Source organism: Mus pahari, chromosome 4, assembly GCF_900095145.1.
Source record: "Mus pahari chromosome 4, PAHARI_EIJ_v1.1, whole genome shotgun sequence".
Classification (NCBI taxonomy): Eukaryota; Metazoa; Chordata; class Mammalia; order Rodentia; family Muridae; genus Mus; species Mus pahari.
In genome coordinates this window covers 122,982,745-123,001,355 of record NC_034593.1, presented here as the reverse complement: position 1 = coordinate 123,001,355, position 18,611 = coordinate 122,982,745, and the positions used below count along the sequence as shown (strand labels likewise).

General features: G+C 40.3%; 1 protein-coding gene across 1 annotated transcript in view; it reads right to left on the bottom strand.

The window, feature by feature from the left end:
* The window catches only part of Slc9b1 (solute carrier family 9 member B1), a 41,156-nt gene that overhangs the window by 9,120 nt on the left and 13,425 nt on the right, over nucleotides 1–18,611 (bottom strand). Inside the window, exons 6-9 of the mRNA XM_021196970.2 lie at nucleotides 16,140–16,310; nucleotides 14,962–15,104; nucleotides 13,872–13,999; nucleotides 5,428–5,603 (exon numbers count right to left, since the gene is read on the bottom strand). Of these exons, the coding sequence (XP_021052629.1) occupies nucleotides 5,428–5,603; nucleotides 13,872–13,999; nucleotides 14,962–15,104; nucleotides 16,140–16,310 (618 nt within the window). The remainder of the gene's footprint in view (nucleotides 1–5,427; nucleotides 5,604–13,871; nucleotides 14,000–14,961; nucleotides 15,105–16,139; nucleotides 16,311–18,611) is intronic.

The following is an 18,611-nucleotide window of genomic DNA, read 5'->3' as shown; positions in this document are numbered from 1 at the left end:
GGAGGAGGAGGAGGAGGAGGAGGAGGAGGAGGAGGAGGAAGAAGAGGAGACAGAAATCACAAGACCACCTTGTTCAATGCAGCATTTGACAAATCCAACAATCTTTCATGATGAAGTTACTCAGAATGGAAGCAATTTACCTCCTGATAAAGCCCTAGAAGAAAAGCCTGCAGCTAACTTTATATGGACCAGTGAAATGAATTTTTTCTTTTAAAGATCAGAAATAGGATGATCATGACATTTTCCCCAACTCTATTCTCAAGGTACTGGGAGTTCTAGCCAAAAATAATAGGCAAGAAGAAAAATAAAAGGCATCCAAATTGGAAAGGAAAAAAAAATCTCTCTTAAGTGGACTGACCTTATATACAGAAAACCTTAAAATCTGGGGCTAAAGAGATGGCTCAGTGGGTCGTGTTGCCCTGCAAGCCGGATGATCTGAATTGGAATTCCAGAACCCACATTAGAAAGCCAGATGAAGTATTACTGTAGACATTTGTAACCCTAGTGACCATTAGAGAGAGGGAAGGTAGAGATGGCATTTTTGAAAGCTCCAGGCTCAGAACTTAGTGAACAGAGCAGTGAACAATGAGACTTAGTCTCAACACAAGGTCCAAGGCCAGGACTGACACCTGAAGCAGTTCTCTGATTCCACGCGCATGCCATGGCATATCTTTCACCCGCATCCGTGCACACACATGTACACAATGAGACACAAAGAGAACATTCTTCAGATGCCTGTTAGTGATCTGTGTCTCTTCTTTCACGTCTAATTCCAGTCTGTAAGCATGAGTCATCTGCAAACAATCTAGATTTACTTTTCTCAATTCTGGAGAGCAAGAAGGCAAACATCACTAGCTTTGGAATCTGGTATAAGTCTTTTCCTCCCAGGTCCTCTTCTCTGCAGTCTCCCGAGGAGGAAGAGCTCCAGTGGTACCTTTGGAAAGCGCCTGTGAGGACTGCTCACTCTCATCATTCCCTAGAGGCCAGAGCTCAGATGTCACACTGTGAAATCTGGAGACATGTAAACTTTCAGACTATAGCAAGGGCTTCCTCTTTCATTTTAGTCGGAGGCATTTTCTTGTTCTTGAGTTACAGTTTGTCCACATAATCTTCATGTTATCAACCCATCATGTGACAACATTCTCCAATTTCAAGTGCCGTACTTCCACTCTGGTTGGTGTGGTATGTACATTTCTAAGTTTAATATCCATATTATACCAATATTTGCTTTTGTAGCTGGTGAATGTTAGTGTTACATCTAAGAAACTATTGCCAAGCTCAATGTCATAAAGCTTCTCCTTAATTTTACTCTTTTGTGGAAGGACATGAAATTTCCCCATCACAATTTGCAGAAGATACTTTCCTTTCTCCATTAAGAAACCAAGAGTGGCCAGGCGTGTTGGCACACGCCTTTAATCCCAGCACTCAGGAGGCAGAGGCAGGCGGATTTCTGAGTTCAAGGCCAGCCTGGTCTACAGAGTGAGTTCCAGAACAGCCAGGGCTACACAGAGAAACCCTGTCTCAGAAAATGGAAAAAAAAAAAAGACCAAGAGTGGTGGCTCATACCTTTAATCTAGTACTGGGGAGCCTGAGACAGGAGAATTGCAGTAAGTGGAAGGCTAGCCTGGGCCACATAGTGAGTTCCAGGCCAGCCTGGGCTAGGCAGTGAGACTGTCTCAAAGCAAACAAAATTAAAGCAGAAAGGGAAGAAAACACTTAGTCCAGATACAGATATTTCTACATAAGATACTCAGCCAAGTTATTATTTTAATAGTAAGTATTGTAGTCAATTACAATCTTGTACAGGTTAGTAATTCTGAAGCACTAACACTATACAATCACTCAAAATGACAAAAAATATTCCCTGGACTGTTATGTGTAACTAGTCCTAGTTGTTTGGTAGCCTTGACAAGTAAGACAATGAATTCCATGCCAGCTACTGTAACAACAGCTATCCTGTCTCAAGACAAACTATTTTTTATATGAAAAGTATGTTTGTGATAATAAAGTTAACAGCAAAATAATTTAGATTATGTGTAGCAATGAATGGTAAAAACTGGAGCTGTTAAAGGGTTGGAAAGATGGCTCAGCAGTTAAGGGCACTGGCCTCTTTTGCAGAGGATCTGGGTTCGGTTCAAGACCCCCATGGTGGCTAATAACCATCTGTAACTCCAGTTCAAATGATCCAACACCCTCTTCTGGCTTCTGTGGGCACTGAACACATGCGGTGCACAAACATACAAACAAACATAGGCAAAACACACATGAACATAAAAATTTTAAAAAATCAATAGAAATTGAAAAAATTAGGACTGATGGGCTGGCTCAGCAGGTATAAAAGCACTTGCCACGCAAGCCTGGCATTTGATCCAATGCCCAGGACTCGGGATTGAAAGGAGAGAACAGGGGTGGAGATGACTCCAGAGCTAGGACGGACAGCCTGTTCAGAGGCTGAAAGTCGTTTTTAGCATTTGCAGTGGGCAGCACACAGCTGCCTGTGATTGCAGCGCCACACCTGATGTTGTCTTTGAACTCTGAGGGAAGCCATATACAGGTAGCAAACATATACATTAAAAAAAAAAAACTTAAAATAAAAAAAGGAGAGAACCAAGTCCTGAACGTTGCCCTCTGACCTCTACACATGGCCTGTGCATGCATCCCATATCCCCTACCCCTACCCTATCCGCCATAGTACCAATATATGAAGTAATAAAGTCAAAAATAAAGGGGCCAAAAATAAAAAGCACAACTCTCCACTCCCTAATGGTGGGACTCTAACTGCTTAGATGCTGTCCCAGTGGACTGTAATGCCATAAACAATTAGAGCCTGTTACTGGCCCCTCATTCCTAATGGTCAGTTTTAAGGACAGTGGCCTTTTTCAACTTACAACTTAAAGCTAGTGAGCTGCCCTCCTGAACTCTATTAAAATGCAATTGCACATATATGGCCCAGGAGGCAAGGCCAAAAAACTTCTCTTAACTGCTACATAAAAGGACAAACTCCCCCTCAAGAGTACAACACTTTCTTTTTGAGAATTATCTTGCTGTGCTTCTCGCTGGTAAATACTTTTATCTATATGCCACAAGGTTTCCCTGCCAACAGTATGGTCAATGTTCAGAGATTTTTTAAAAATAAGAACAATGGCAGAAGGTTAGGGGGATGGCCCTATTAGTAAAATACTAGATGGCAGGTCTGAGAAACTGATGTGGATCCTCTGCATGTAAAAAAACAGGTATCTCTAGTCCCAGGCCTGAGAAGGTAGACACAGGAGGATCTCTAGAACTCACTGGCCAGTCAGCCTTGCCAAACTGTTGAGCGGCAGGCACAGGGAAGGATCCTGTCCCAACAAATAAAATGGAGAATGACTGAGGGAAACATCCAATGGCAACCTCTGGCCTCCACATGCACCTGTGTACACACATGCACAAGGCTACACATGCACACAGGTACACACTGAGACACAGAAACACACAGAAAAGTGAGAGACAGAAAGAGAAGAGAGGTGAGAAAGAGAAGGTTTATATAATAAGGCTGAGAAATATATCAGGATGGCAATTACAGATTTTATTATCTTAATTTTCCAATTTTAAAAACAGGAGACAGAGTCTAGCTGGCCTTGAACTCCTGGGTCATGTAATCCCCTCCCCTTCTCCTAAAATGCTGAGGATGCAGGCCTACTACCACACCCAGCTCTTTTCACACCACTTTTCAAACTAAAACCACCTTAATGCTTCCACAACACAGACAATGGAACTTTAAATACTGCAGATAATCCGAGCATTAATGCCTGTGGACATGCTCACTTTTGAAAATATTCTTAAAGCCAAGAATTCCACATAGCACTTTTGAGACCTGATTTTCTTGCTATGTGTTTTCCACCCAATTCTGTGGTTATCATCTCCGTCAACAGATTTTCAACAACGACATAAATATGTCTTCAGAAGGGCAGCCTCTGTGCTCACTTATCTTCCTAATGAGCATGTCCTGTGTTAGAATGGCACCTTCTGGCATTCTCACCTTGGCCATTAGGGTCTTTGTCAGCTTCTCACTTCAGGTCACCTCACTCACAGCACAGCAGTTATTTGGCTGGAGAGCCTGGTGCTTTCTGTGCCTAATGCCAGCAGTGTTGCCAATTCCCCAAGCTCTAGGAGGGCCAAGGGGTCACTCCTCCTCCAGGTCTTGTCTAGAGTTATGTGATGTTCCAACACCATGACGGCCAGAACCACCATGGCCACAGACAGTGCTATGCCTTTTCAAGTCTTAGAGTACTTGCTGGGAGTGTTGGGGGTAGAAGCCGGGGTTGAGGGACTTCTGGCTGTGACGGACTGACTTCATGGTAAACTTCTTTCAAAAAAAGAAAATTGTGTCTGCCAATCCAACTCTGAAAAACAAGCATTTAGTTTACACGGAAAGGCATCTGCAATTTCATCCATCCAGAGTCCGAGGAGAAGATGCAACTTCCTTTGCAAATCACTTCAGTTCCCTGTACTGGTCAAAGCTGAATTCTACATTCCAGTTGGGCTCCCATCTGTTTCCCCCGTGAATGCTTTGAGCATATTGTCTTTCCAGGGCCTCTAATCAACTGGAATTCCAGTGTATTCTCCTTGGCTGTGTGGACCTAACACTTATTGTGTCTAGGTCACCCCAGTGGGTTCTCAGCAGCGGTGAAGCCTAGGCACTACAGCACCCATGACAGCATAGCCTCTAGTGATATGATGGTGGCTTTTTGCACTTCACTGCAGTCTGGGCTCTCTGTGAGCCCAGTTTCTACTTTCACAGTATCTGCCAAACTGGTCAAGACGAAATACTAGCTTGTGAGTCTGAACTGGTGCATTAAGATTTCTGCCTTAACACTACCAAAAGGGCACTGTTGGCCCAGCTTTGAAGGTTTGAATTGTCTTAATACCAAGGAGCATGTTATTAGGATGCTAAACAACATACATCTGAAAAACAGTCAATGTATTAGTAACACTATTAATACTACTGCTTATAATTTACTTAGTGAAAACTGACAAGATTCCAAAGCACCAAAACTAGATCAATGTCAAAGATGAAGATAAACTAATTAGAAAAGTTCAGCACAAAAATGAAGTCATTTTGTTACACATTATTTGGGGGCTTTTGGAGAATTTGTAGTATTTTTTAATATTTTTTTTTTCGAGACAGGGTTTCTCTGTATAGCCCTGGTTGTCCTTGAACTCAGAATTCTGCCTGCCTCTGCCTCCCGAGTGCTGGGATTAAAGGCGTGCGCCACCATGCCCGACTTGTATTTTTTAATTTTTAAAAGATCTACTGAAGCACCTTACCTGGTCAAGATGAGCTTTCTATGAAGAATAAAGAGATATTAAAGCCTTGGTTAATAAACACAGAAGGAATGTCATAAACCCAGCATAAGGACTACAGAAAAAGGTTGTAATTTTATTTACCCGAGGAAAAGACTATGCTCAAGAATGTGTTGAATCCAGTGATGGCCACAATATCGTCCATACTGCTAGCAGCCACTAGTAAGGTCGGGATGCCTTTCTCAATACCATATCCATTCTCTTGCAACATTAGCATGTTGGGAACGACAACAGCAGGAGAGACAGCGCCTAGGACAAAACTGAAAGACAGACTTTGAGAACCCATCTGTCCGTTTAGGCAACTGGTATTTTGTTGTTCATTTCACAGGACATCATTATGCTTCTGAGTGGAAGTCATTTCATCATGATAGGGCACTGTGCATGTTATTTAGTGCTGGGTAAAACTTCACAAAGATGTGTCTTAAGAAATTGGACGGAGCACAAATTGTAGGCCTCTCCTCTAGCCTTACATCATTTAAAATGAAGATGTCAATACAATTAGAAAATTTGTAACATAACTAGCAGCCAACAGGAGACTCCTCAAGGGATAAGAAGCCAGTATTTCAAGTGCAATCAACACAGGAGGATTTCAGAAGGGAAAAACAAGCCTAATGTGTCTACACATTGCTGCAAAAGATATGTTACGGGGCTGGTGAGATGGCTCAGTGGGTAAGAGCACCCGACTGCTCTTCCAAAGGTCTGGAGTTCAAATCCCAGCAACCACATGGTGGCTCATAACCATCCATAACAAGATCTGACTCCCTCTTCTGGAGTGTCTGAAGACAGCTACAATGTACTTACATAAAATAAATAAATAAATCTTTAAAAAAAAAAAAAAGAAAAAAAAAAGATATGTTACCCATTTAAAGGCACTGTAACTGCACACAGTGGATGCTCTACTTACATAGTGACTCTACCACTTCATAATCCCACCAGCAAAACACATTGTTTCTCCACATCCTTGCCAATATTATACATACATGTAAGCCTAATGTATGCAGAGATATATTTTTTAAATTTTGTTTTCTAATACTTACAGATGACAAACATTTCAGATGCTTGTTGGCCATTTGTATATTTTCTGTGGAGAAATGTCTTTGGCGCGCGTGCGCGCGCGCGCGCACACACACACACACACACACACATGCTTCTTGTGAGAAAGTGTCTTACTCTGTATCCCAGACTGGCCTTGAACTCAAAACAACCTTTCTAAGTACTGGAATTATAGGCACAAGGCCCCATGCCTAGCTAAATAACTTTTAAAAAGTTGAGTTGTAGAATTCTTTATATATTGAAGATACTAAGTTCCTAGCAGGTATATGCTTTTTACATATGTACAACTCATTTTGGATACTGTTTCATTATCTCAGCAAAAACTTTAAAAGTATGATATAACTACCTTAGTCAATATTTGCTTTTATTGCAGGTAAACTCAGTTACTTCCCCCCTCCCCCGAGACAGATTTTTTTCTGTATAGCCCTGGCTGTCCTAGAACTCACTCTGTAGACCAGGTTAGGCTTGAACTCAGAAATCTACCTGCCTCTGCCTCCCAAGTGCTGGGATTAAAGGTATGTGCCACCACTGCTCGGCCAAAATTCAGTTTCATACTCAAGATATCATTACCAAACTCTAACCTGGGAAGTGAGAACTTCATTGTTCAGAGAGGCAAAACCACATGGGGTATGGCTGTTAAGTGCATCAGTTTTACTAATCCAATTCACAATTTCTTAGCTTGTATTTGCTGGGGATATTGTAACATCTGCAGTGACGTCTACAATTCTCACAAAGGTAATCTGCTCCATATTATGTTAGAAGGCTCATGCATCTTTCAGTGAAGGAGAGTTTGAAGTTGTCTATTTTTTTGTTTGTTTTGAGACAGGGTCTCTTTCTACAGCGCTGGCTGTCCTGGAATTTGCTAGGTAGACCAGGCTGGCCTTGAACTCACAGAGATCCCCCATCTCCACCTTCAGAGAGCTAAATTAAAAGCGTGCACCATTACACCTGGCTGTGGCTTTCTATTCTACTAGACCATTTGAAGGTTCATTGAGTAATTAACTGCAAAAAAAATTTTTTTTTGTAATTTTCCCAAATATTTTTTTTAAATACATATGTTTTTAAAAAGGATTTATTTCATTTATATCAGTACATTGTAGCTGTCTTCAGACATACCAAAAGAGGTCATCAGATCCCATTACAGACGGTTGTGAGCCATTATGTGGTTGCTGGGAATTGAACTCAGGACTTTTGGAAGAGCAGTCAGTGCTCTTAACCGCTGATCCATCTCTCCAGCCCCAGTTTTCCCAAATCTTATATGGCTTCATTTACATAGCATTTTCTACTGAGAGCTTTCTTAACACATAACTTATATAAGAATCCAATTCTAGGACTTTTACTTCTAGAAAACTTTGGCTATCTGGTTTAATCAAAGTGTCCTTTCTCCTTAACACATAAGTAGAACAGGTAGCATTCTCCAGTTATTGCAAAGTCTAAAATATGTAAATACCTAACCATTAAATAATATGAGATTTGGAGGAAAATTGTCCTAGTTTGGTTTCTATTTCTATGATAAATACCATGACCAAACTTAGCCTACAGACCAATTTGAAGGAGGCATTTTTCTTTCAGTTGAAGATATTTTCTTCCTAGATGACCCCTGTTTACGTCAGGTTGACAAAAACAATCTACCAAAAAAAAAGTGAGCCCTTGTCAACTTGATGGGCCAATACATTACTATTAAGCCATAACCTTTCCTTTCTTGCTTATCCCCAAGATTTCATGTTATGAATATCATAATATAAATCATATTCCAACTATCTTTAAACCTCACTTTAGAGGCAGGTGAGATCAAGGACCACCTGGTCTGCAGAGTAAGTTCTAGACTGGCCAGGACTACATAGTAATATCTTATCTTAAAAAGAAACACTTTAAATACAATCTTTTATGCTGGCCATCCTGGTACACACCTTTAATCCCTGCACTCAGGAGGCAGAGGTAGGCAGATCTGAGTCCAAGGCAAGTCTGGTCTACATAATGAATTAGGACAGACAGGCCCACACAAAGAAACCCTATCTCAAAAAACTAAAAAAGACAAAAAAAAAAAAAAACCCAAACAAACAAATGAAAAACAGTTTACTCTTTTAAAAATATGCAAAATTTCTTTAAAACTCCAAAGTTTCTGTGTACTCACCTGTAAAATAAATAAATAAATAAATAATAAATAAATAAAACAAGTTAAATAATCCTTATTCTAGAAGAGAAGAACTAGGGTATAGCCACACTCAATCCAAAGCAAAACCGAAGTCCAACAGTGTAAAAAGTCCAGCTCTTGGCATCTGGAATCCACTCATGATCCTCTAGGCTCCAATGGTCTTGCAGCCCCATGTCACTGGCTCTGCCATCTACAGCACACACAGCTTGTCTCATAGGCTCAAGCTGGCTCCATCCCACATCTGTCCCAATTCTTGGCAGCCATCCTACTGTTCTTGCATTTCCAACATGTGGTTATCTCACAGGCTGCATCTTTACCAGTGGCCTCTTTCAGACTGCATGTTCCCAGGCTACAGTCTTTCACCATGAGCCCTCCAATTCCGGGGTTTCCACTACAAGCTGAACCTTCACCGCTGGACTTTCTTGGCCCTTCACAGTGCCAAGCTCTCCATAGGCCCTTCATGCAAAACCATGGCCACCTGGGAAACTCTTACATATTACCAAGTTAAGCTGTCTGCATGAGAAACAGCCTTGACCCTCTCTGGACCACAACTTCTGTGTGCTGACACTTGGGAAATATGCTGAGATTTCACACAGTGAAGCAGATCTCTTCTATTTATTTATTTATTTATTTATTTATTTATTTATTTATTTAATGTAAGTACACTGTAGCTGTCCTCAGACACTCCAGAAGAGGGTGTCAGATCTTGTTACGGATGGTTGTGAGCCACCATGTGGTTGCTGGGATTTGAACTCCGGACCTTTGGAAGAGCAGTCGGGCGCTCTTACCCACTCAGCCATCTCACCAGCCCAGCAGATCTCTTCTTAATCACCACTGATTTCTCAGCCCCAGGGAGTATACCCATTAACCTAGTAATCGGCATAAAGCAAAGGTTTGACTTCAGTGGTTCAGGTCTCTTTTCATCACCATTGATTCTTCAGCTCTAGCTGATCGTCTTAATAGAAAATATTACATGAATGGCCTAGGTAGAGTCTTTGCTTCCCTTTGAAACTTTACAAGCCAGGTCTCCATTATCTGTATCCCTTTCAGCATCCCCATCTTCCAAGATCCTTCAACAATTCATCAAGCTCTGAGCACCAATGGCTTTTCTAGCCCAATGTCCCAAATCCCATCCACATCCTCTCCCAAACAATATAGTCAGGTTTGTCATAGTAATACTCCATGATACTGGTACACATTTCTGTCTTAATTTGGTTTGTACTGTTTTGGTAAAGACCGTGACCAAAAGCAACTTGGGGGAGGAAAGGGTTTTATTTAATCTTCTGGCTCACAGTCCATCATGGAGAGAAGTCAGGGCAGGAACTCAAGGCTGGAACCTGAAGGCAGGAGCTGATGAAAAGACAATGCTCACTGCTTGCTGGCTTGCTCCTCATGGCTTGGTGCATCTACTTCTTTATGGTATGCAGGACCACCTGTCCAGGGAGGTCACTGCCCCCAGTGGGTTAGTCCCTTCCATATCAAGCTTTAGTCAAGAAAACACCCCATAGACTTGCCTACAAGCAATATAATGGAGGAACTTTCTCAACTGATGCTCCCTTCTATATAATCCTATTTGTGTCAAGCTGACAAAAAGCATAGCCTGTATAAATCATGAAATATAAAAGTCTGGTATCAGAGGAAAGGTAGATACTGTACAGGGAGCAACCAGAACCCGACTTTTACTGCAGGAGTCCCCTAAATAATAAAAATACACAGACTTGGCCAATAACACTCTAAGTACAGTTCTCAGACATCAGCAATTCATCTACAAAATGTAAAATCCAAATAGATATAGCTCAAGGGTAATTCAAAGCAGGAATAATTAGCAGGCAAAATTTTCCATTCAGTTCTATAAAAGTCTATGCAAACAAACTCTGTGGGTACCAGACACGCACACGGTGCACATTCATTCATTAGGCAAGCACTCATAAAATAAAAATAAATACATCTTTAAAACAAACAAAAATCCACATTAAATGCACAAATATGTGTGTGTATGAATACTACATTTTCTATAGACTAGCAATGGATAATTTTAAAGTTAAAAAAAAAAACACTTTGCTGGGCCTGGTGGCATACACCTTTAATCCCAGCTGTAGGAAGGCAAAAGCAGGCAGCTCTCTGTGAGTTTGAAGCCAGCTTGGTCTACAGTGCGCATTCAAAGACAGCCAGGGCTCTTACACAGAGAAAGCCTGTCTTGACAATGCAAAAAGAAAAACGATAAATAAATAACCCAACTTTATAAGAGTATCAAAAAAACAAAAATACTTAGGAATCAACCGTAAAAGCCAGTATCATATTTACATTAAATACCTGCAAACTATAAAACATTGATTGAAAAATTAAGTAAGCTCTCTATTCTTCTCTACCCTTCTACCCGCTTCGCTGCTCCCCACTCCCGCTTAATAAACCTCTCCCACGTGAAACACCTTGAAAAAAAAAAAAAATTAAGTAAGACTCAATTCAATAGATAGGTCAGTTCACCATCTTAGATTCTACAATGTGTAAGGTAACCAATTCGAAATTATCTATAGAGTCAATTCAATCACATTAAAAATCCAAGAAGCGGGGGCTGGAGAGATGGCTCAGTGGTTAAGAGCACTGACTGCTCTTCCAGAGGTCCTGAGTTCAAATCCCAGCAACCACATGGTGGCTCACAACCATCTGTAATAAGATCTGATGCCCTCTTCTGGTGTGTCTGAAAAAAGCAAGAGTATACTCGCATACATAAAATAAATAAGTAAATATTTAAAAAAAAAAAAAGAAAAAAATCCAAGAAGCTATCTTTAAATAATAATTGACAAACTAATCTAAAATGAGTGTGAAAATGGAAAGAACTCAGAACAAATAATCCAATCCTGTAAAATACTAAATAGTTATTATATATAAGTATAAATAATGATTTTCTGGCAAAGCCATTACAGTGCAGTAACTGGTGTGGGGACAAGTATAAACTCTTGCAGAAAAGCAACGCAGCTGCACCTCGGCTCCTGCCTCACAGAACAAAATGAAAATGGCCTGACAGTGGCCAATGCACTTGCCTAAGCCTAAAAGCTTGTATTAGGAAGCCTGTGATATTCTACAAATTGAACCAACCATAAAACAGAAAACAAAAATCAAATTTTAAATTTCCTCATTGAGACACTGTTAAAAATGAATGGGGAGATTAGGAAGCCACATGCCAACAGAGACAAAACAGAGCCAGGCAGGAGGGAAAGATTCACGAGATTTGCTGTGGTGCGCAGGGACAGGTGATACGTGGCATTCTTGAGCACTCCTGAACGAGCAGTGTGCATCTTTCCCCCACCAACACATAACTGTCAGGCCATACACACTGAGGTCACATTTAACCATGTCGTGACCCATGTGTGTTTCTAGGTAGCATGCTGTATATCACCACTGCTCACTCTACCTGCCTATTTAAAACAAACAAATGTTTTGTCTTGTGAACTTAAAAAAAAAAAAAAAGAAAGAAATCTGAGCCCAGTGGTGGTGGCACCATGCCTTTGATACCAACACTAGGGAGGCAGAGGGTGGTAATCTCTGGGTTCAAGGCTGGCCTGGTCTATATTTCAAGATGGCCAGGCTACACAGAGAAACACTGTCTGAAAAACAAAGAAATCTGAATGTTTTCTACTTTCAACCTTTTAACTTAAACATTTTCAGTCTTTACTTTATTTGACATGTACTGGAAGAAAAAATATCAAAATGTAGTTTCTCCTCAAATAATATTCTAATTTCCTTAATATGCTTTTTGACTAAAACTTCCTTAACCTGACTTGAAATGTCACCTTATGATAAGTGTCAGTCACACACATACAGGGCTGAGCATGGAAACCCTGTGTTCAGACTACAATACACTCCCTACAGGCTGTGTAACTTGAAGTGATTCATCTATCCCATAACTGTTTTTCCATCTGTAAAACTGAAATAATGCGAGACTGAAACCATCATGACAAACGTAAAAAGGAGCTAACATGTGAGAAGCTCACAGAAGAATCAGCAAAGTCTTCAAAGATGCTCATTCACTGCTGCAGTAAGTATGGGATATAAAGTGAGACGCTAACCATTTCCCATGGTAATTTCTGGTGTCTGAGATGGGTACAACCTCTGACTGGAGAGACAGGGTCCTCATCTTCTGATGTGGCAGTGTCACTTGGAGAAGCTGCCTGGTGCTTCCTGTGCTCAAGGAACTCAATGGGACTTGAATGCTGTATCTGAAAGTTAATAGCTTAAAGACAGAATTTGAAACCATAGAAGTTAGAGAAGAATGAGAAGGACTCAGACTGGCCCTACATCATTACTATACTTAAAGGCTAGGAGAGAGAAAAGGATGACTGTTAGAGAAAACAGGAAGAAAGGTTTGGCAAGTTAGGGATGGTTATGGACCGAACTGTGTCCCCTGTCCTCACAAATCCACATGCCAAGCTGACCAGCAATGAGGCTAGATTCAGAGAGAAAGCCTTCCAAGAACCAGCTAAAGGCAGTCATAAGGTAGGTGGCCCTGGATCAGAGGCTCAGGGCTTCATCAGATCAGGAAGAGACCACAAGGATGTCTACAAGGAGAGGACAGGCCATGGAAAGGCGCAGAAAGATGGTCGCAATCTGAAAGGCAGACAGAGAGGCTGCAAGAGACATCAAAGCTGCCAATCTCGTCACCTCGGCTTTCCAGTCTTCAGAACTTTGAAGAATAAATTTCTGTTCTTTTAGTCACTATTTAGCATTATGGAAGGAATGAAAAAGCAAGTCACATATTAGAAGGAAAAATTCGGATTGTATAACCTAGATGAAAGACTTGGTCTAGATATAAACAGAGAGAGAGCTGGAGAGATGCTCAGCAGTGAACAGCACTGGCTGCTCTTCCCAAGGGTCTGGGCTGAAACTCCAGAGTGTACAAGGCAGCTCACAATCATATGCAACTCCATTCCCAGGGGATCTGATACCCTCTTCTCACTTCTGTGGATGTAGCATGCATGCAGTGCACAGATATACATGCAGGCAGAACACTCATACACATAAAATAAAAAGAAATCATTTGAAATTCAGTAAGAAATCAAGGAGCAACATTTTTAAAACTGGCAAAAGATTTGACTGTCATTTTACCAAAGCAGTGCACGGGTAGTTCCAGTACATAAAGCAGTGCTTAGTGCCGGTGCTTACAAGAGAAACAGAAGCTAAATTCCAAACAGAGAGCCATGCTGTGAGTGAGTCGGTAGTGTCAGTGCAGAGGCCTGGCTATACAATATTCAGAGCATCTAAAGCTTTAATCAAAAACATTTAACTGTGTAATTTCATGTTATGAGGAAAGGAAAAATATTACCCTAGTAGGAACCCCCATTGCCAAGGAAAGTTCATAATGAAGTGGGAGAAGAGAGCAGCTGAGCACGCCTCTAGGAAGCATGGGCCAAATGACAACCGCAGACAAACTCCCTTCAGATGCTTCAAGGCCTGAAACCGAAAAGGTTGCATTTAGATCATTACAAAGGCCAACAAGGCAATTACTTAAGCAAACATTATAGCACACCATTTCTTTAAGGGATAGCAATTCACCCTTGATAATGTGCATCTATAGTCACTAATAAAGATTTATTTCTCTATTATTTCTACCTTCTTTAATTTTCCCACTGCACATTACAGTGACAATATCCCATTGGCTTTTCCCCACCAGTTAATTGGTGGTGAACTATTTAATAGAAATAATAATAATAAAAAAAGACTAACATGTCAAAAGTAAAAAAAAAAAATCAATATATTTCAAAAGGAAAAAAATTTCTATTTTCTTTATGGCTCAATCACCACTAGTAATAATTATTTACCCTTTTGGTATAATTTCACTAACTCTATATATACAATTCCCACACTTATTTCTGTAGCTATTATGTCCATGATAAGTCACCGTTCAATAATTCAAACAGATTTCTTATCTCCAGATTATAGTATTTTAAGAAATATTTTAAATGAGCTTTTGCAATAATATAAAGTTAATCATGAACATATTTATACATAATCATAAAACAAATTATTGAATTTTTTGATATCTCTTTGAAAAAAGAGAGGAAAGGAAGCTTTTACAGAATTACCCTATCCTTTGTTAACCGGAAGAAAATAGTGCCTAGCCGATAGTCTCTCAGTTAACTACTAGTAGTCCTGCCTAAGGCGCATCTATTTCTATGCACGTTACTACAGATGATCACTAACAGAGGTCTTATATCAGTGATTTTTCTTCATAGAAATGCTGATGGCTGGAAATAGAAATTATGAAACCACCATTTGGTCAAGTCTTTGATCTTTATCTTAGTTTAATGTCGACTCTACTTAGAACAGCTATGCCAAAAATCTTGCTTCTTTTCATTTCTGTTATTTTCTAATATGTAAAAGAATTTTTACTCAAAACTGAATAGGAAACTTACCTGTGGATCCAGTCCAAGCCCAGCTCGTACTAGGATAATAGTAAGGGCAGTGTTTCTTAGAACTGAAGACCATGTGGTAGGAATATGGACAAATTCATAAATAATCGGAACATTCCTGATGGTGAAACCAGCCAGTAACATCCCTAAGGCAGGCGGGAGGAAAAGAAAGCAGAGAGCATAGTGGATCTGATTAAGCCGATCTCTCTAAGACGGAAATGCGGGGTAGGTTGCATACAAGCAGAAGTTGTGCATGGGTAAAGGAAAGCAGAGCAGACATGTGCAGATGTGGTGCAGGTGCGGTATGGTTAGCAATGCAGTGGTGCCAGGACACAGACATCAAGGGTGAGAGTGAAAATGAGAGGCAGAGGTCAGATCCGGGAAGGCTCTTCCACTTTGGCAGAGTCAGGGGCTGAGAAGGTTTTATAAAGGAATTGACACAAGAGTTGCCGTTTTTAATGCATTGATCTTGGGGAATTAGCCAGTGATTAAACAGGCCACAGACATCAGTAAGAGCTATGTTACTGTTCATGGAAAAGTTAGAGACAGAAGTTGTGGAGAAGGGGGTAAAGAGTCAGTAAATATTTAGAGAGATTTGGATGCAAGTGTATCGTGGCCATGTTAAGAGGTACTGAGACAATCTCTTCAGATGGTGCTTTGCCTAGTTAGACGTATTGGTTACGTAGAAGATATGAGACCTTAGAAAAAATGCTCCTACTAACTTTCCTGTCCACCTGCAGATCACAGAGCACTAAGATGAAGAAGTGATACAGGAGTGTCAGATTGACATATACAACAGATGCTCAGACACAACAGATGATGCTCACACAGCTTACACAGTTCTCACAGGGCATGGATGCAATGTTTTAGTTTCATGACATGTACAAAACTTAAGCCTTTTCTAAATTTTCTTCCTTCTAGAATGCATTTTAAACTAAGCTTACAACGAATTAAATATTAAAATAATGTCAATAATATATTCAGTATCTGCAAATTACTTTTAAAATTAGACTGTAAAAAAAATCTGTGTGTAGAGCATAAATCTATACAGAAAGCTATATATACATAAACAGTAAATGTATATAATTACAAGTTAGATACCTTATTAGATAAAATTATAAATATATAATGTTCAGAATTTACAAATTATTAACATAGAATACAGATGATTATACACTTACCAAGAAGAGGTGGGAGGGGAGGCACTACAGGTATTCTAATGACTTCTAAAATTTTACCCCCAAGGAAAGCACTGTAAAAAATAACTACAAGTCCAAACAAATTTCCACCAGGGAGAACTTGTTGACCTATAAGGGCCCAGAGTAGAGTCCATAATGCAATGAGTGCAGCTCCTGAAATATAAAAAAAATTACATCTATATAGATATAAGTATATGTACCAAATATGAATTCTACTAACTATATTAACATGCAGACTAACATAGCTACTCACAATGTTGATTAATATTATATACTGGTATAATTGAAGGATAGTTGTTAAAACATATTTCAGAGGCCCTATCAGTTTATAGGACAAGTCTTAATTTTCTGAAAGCATTTTAAGAAGCCAGGTAAAAGTGCTTGCCATAAAGCCTTTTGATTTATGCTAATCTTTGAAACCCATGTAAATACTGAAGGAGAAAATCAGAACCCACACCACATGATTGTTTACTGAACTCAGCATATGTTCCATGGCACATGTGTCTTCTCATTACACATGCACGTACATACACGCATGCACACACATACATGTGCACCAAGAGAGACAGGAAAATAAAACATTTCAAACTCTATGTGGATGTTTTTCATTGTAGTGTTGGGAACTCAACCTATGGCCTCACACATGTTGAGCAAGATATCTACACTCAATGGTATGCCTGAACTCTGTGAGGCACTAAAGGTTTCTTGTAATAGCTCTGCATTTCTCTGTTCCTTTCTGGTCTTAAAGTAGGGTTTGGCTTTGTCACCTAGGCAGGCTTCCAAGTGTCCTCTTGCCTCTGCCCCTAACAGCTGTCATGATGGCCCACGCCAAAAAGCTAAGTCATTAAGAAATGTCATGACAACATGTTGAGACTTTCTTAAGTTTTAAAACAACATGACTGGCTATGATACAAATTCTCAACTAAATTCATCATCACAATGGCAGAGCAAATTTTTTAACATGAGCAGATTAAACCCTGTACTAAAAATATTTATTCGGGTAATACTTTTTGTTGTTGTTTGTGTATGTGTGGTTTTTCCCTTGAGACAGGGTTTCTCTGTGTAATAGCCCTGACTGTCCTGGAACTCACTCTGCAGACCACACTGGCCTTGAACTCACAGATATCTGCCTGCCTCTGCCTCCTGAGTCCTGGGATGGAAAGCCACCACCACCCAACTATATGAACCTGTATATTGTGGGAATAATTATAATATATTATTATAATAATATAATTATTATTGGTGGACATGGTGAGCAAATACTTAGTGCAGAAGTATTGGTGGTACAGAGCTAAGGAGATGACTCAGCAAGAGTGTTTGCCATGCACTCTAGCTGCCTGAGCTTGATCTCCAGCACCCAAGTCTTTTTTTTTTTTTTTTTTTTTTNTTTTCCAAGACAGGGTTTCTCTGTATAGCCTTGGCTGTCCTGGAACTCACTTTGAAGACCAGGCTGGCCTTGAACTCAGAAATCCGCCTGGATTAAAGGCGTGCGCCACCACGCCCGGCTTCCAGCACCCAAGTCTTTTGCTGCCTTGCTTGGCCTCGGCAGGGAGGCATGTGCTTTGCCCTGCAGTGACTTGATGTGCCAAGGTGCACGGGTACTCAGGGAGGCCCTCCACCTTCTCAGAGGAGAGGGGAAATGGAGATATGGGGAGGGGCTGTCTGATGGGGGTGGAGGAGCAGGGGTTGTGATTGGACCCTTTAAAGGACTCTCTTAAGAACTGTACTCTCCATATAAGTTTATGAATGTAAACAATCACTGCATTTCATAACTCCTATTATTACTGTCAACATGGAGAACACACATCACACCCTTTAGAAAGTGAATAAATAAATTAATGGAAAAAAGGAAAGCAAAAAGATAGTACCAAGATGTATATCCCCAAAACAGAAACATGGAGGTGAGGATATCTTTTTCTACAAATGTCCTTAAAACTAAATAACCAAAAATGGAAAAAAATATGGAGAAATAAGTTACTGATCTTAAGTTTGACATTTCAGGGCTGATGTTGAACTCTGATTGCTTCAAGTAGAGAACCCCTACAATCCAGCCTTCAGAGAGTAACCACTGGCGATCAGTACATAATCTAACATGCAAAGGGTTACCGCTGGCAATCGGTACATTCCTCCCCTTCCTCTCTCATAACAGCCTCAGTCTAGAAACTGCCTGCTAACTAGTCAGGCTAATAGGAATGAACATATCCGAAGAGCTATGTACATAAAATATAATGACAATGGCAGTCTAGTAATTTATAGTCACACGAAGACTTTTCAAGTTCAAAGAAAAGGTTAATTCATGGCCCTTAAAACACTTAATTAATAAGAAGCAAATATCAGTAATGAAAGAAAAGAGCCGGGTGTAGTGGTGCAGGCCTTTAATCCCAGCACTCAGGAAGCAGAGGCAGGCGGATATCTGAGTTCGAGGCCAGCCTGGTCTACAGAGTGAGTTCCAGG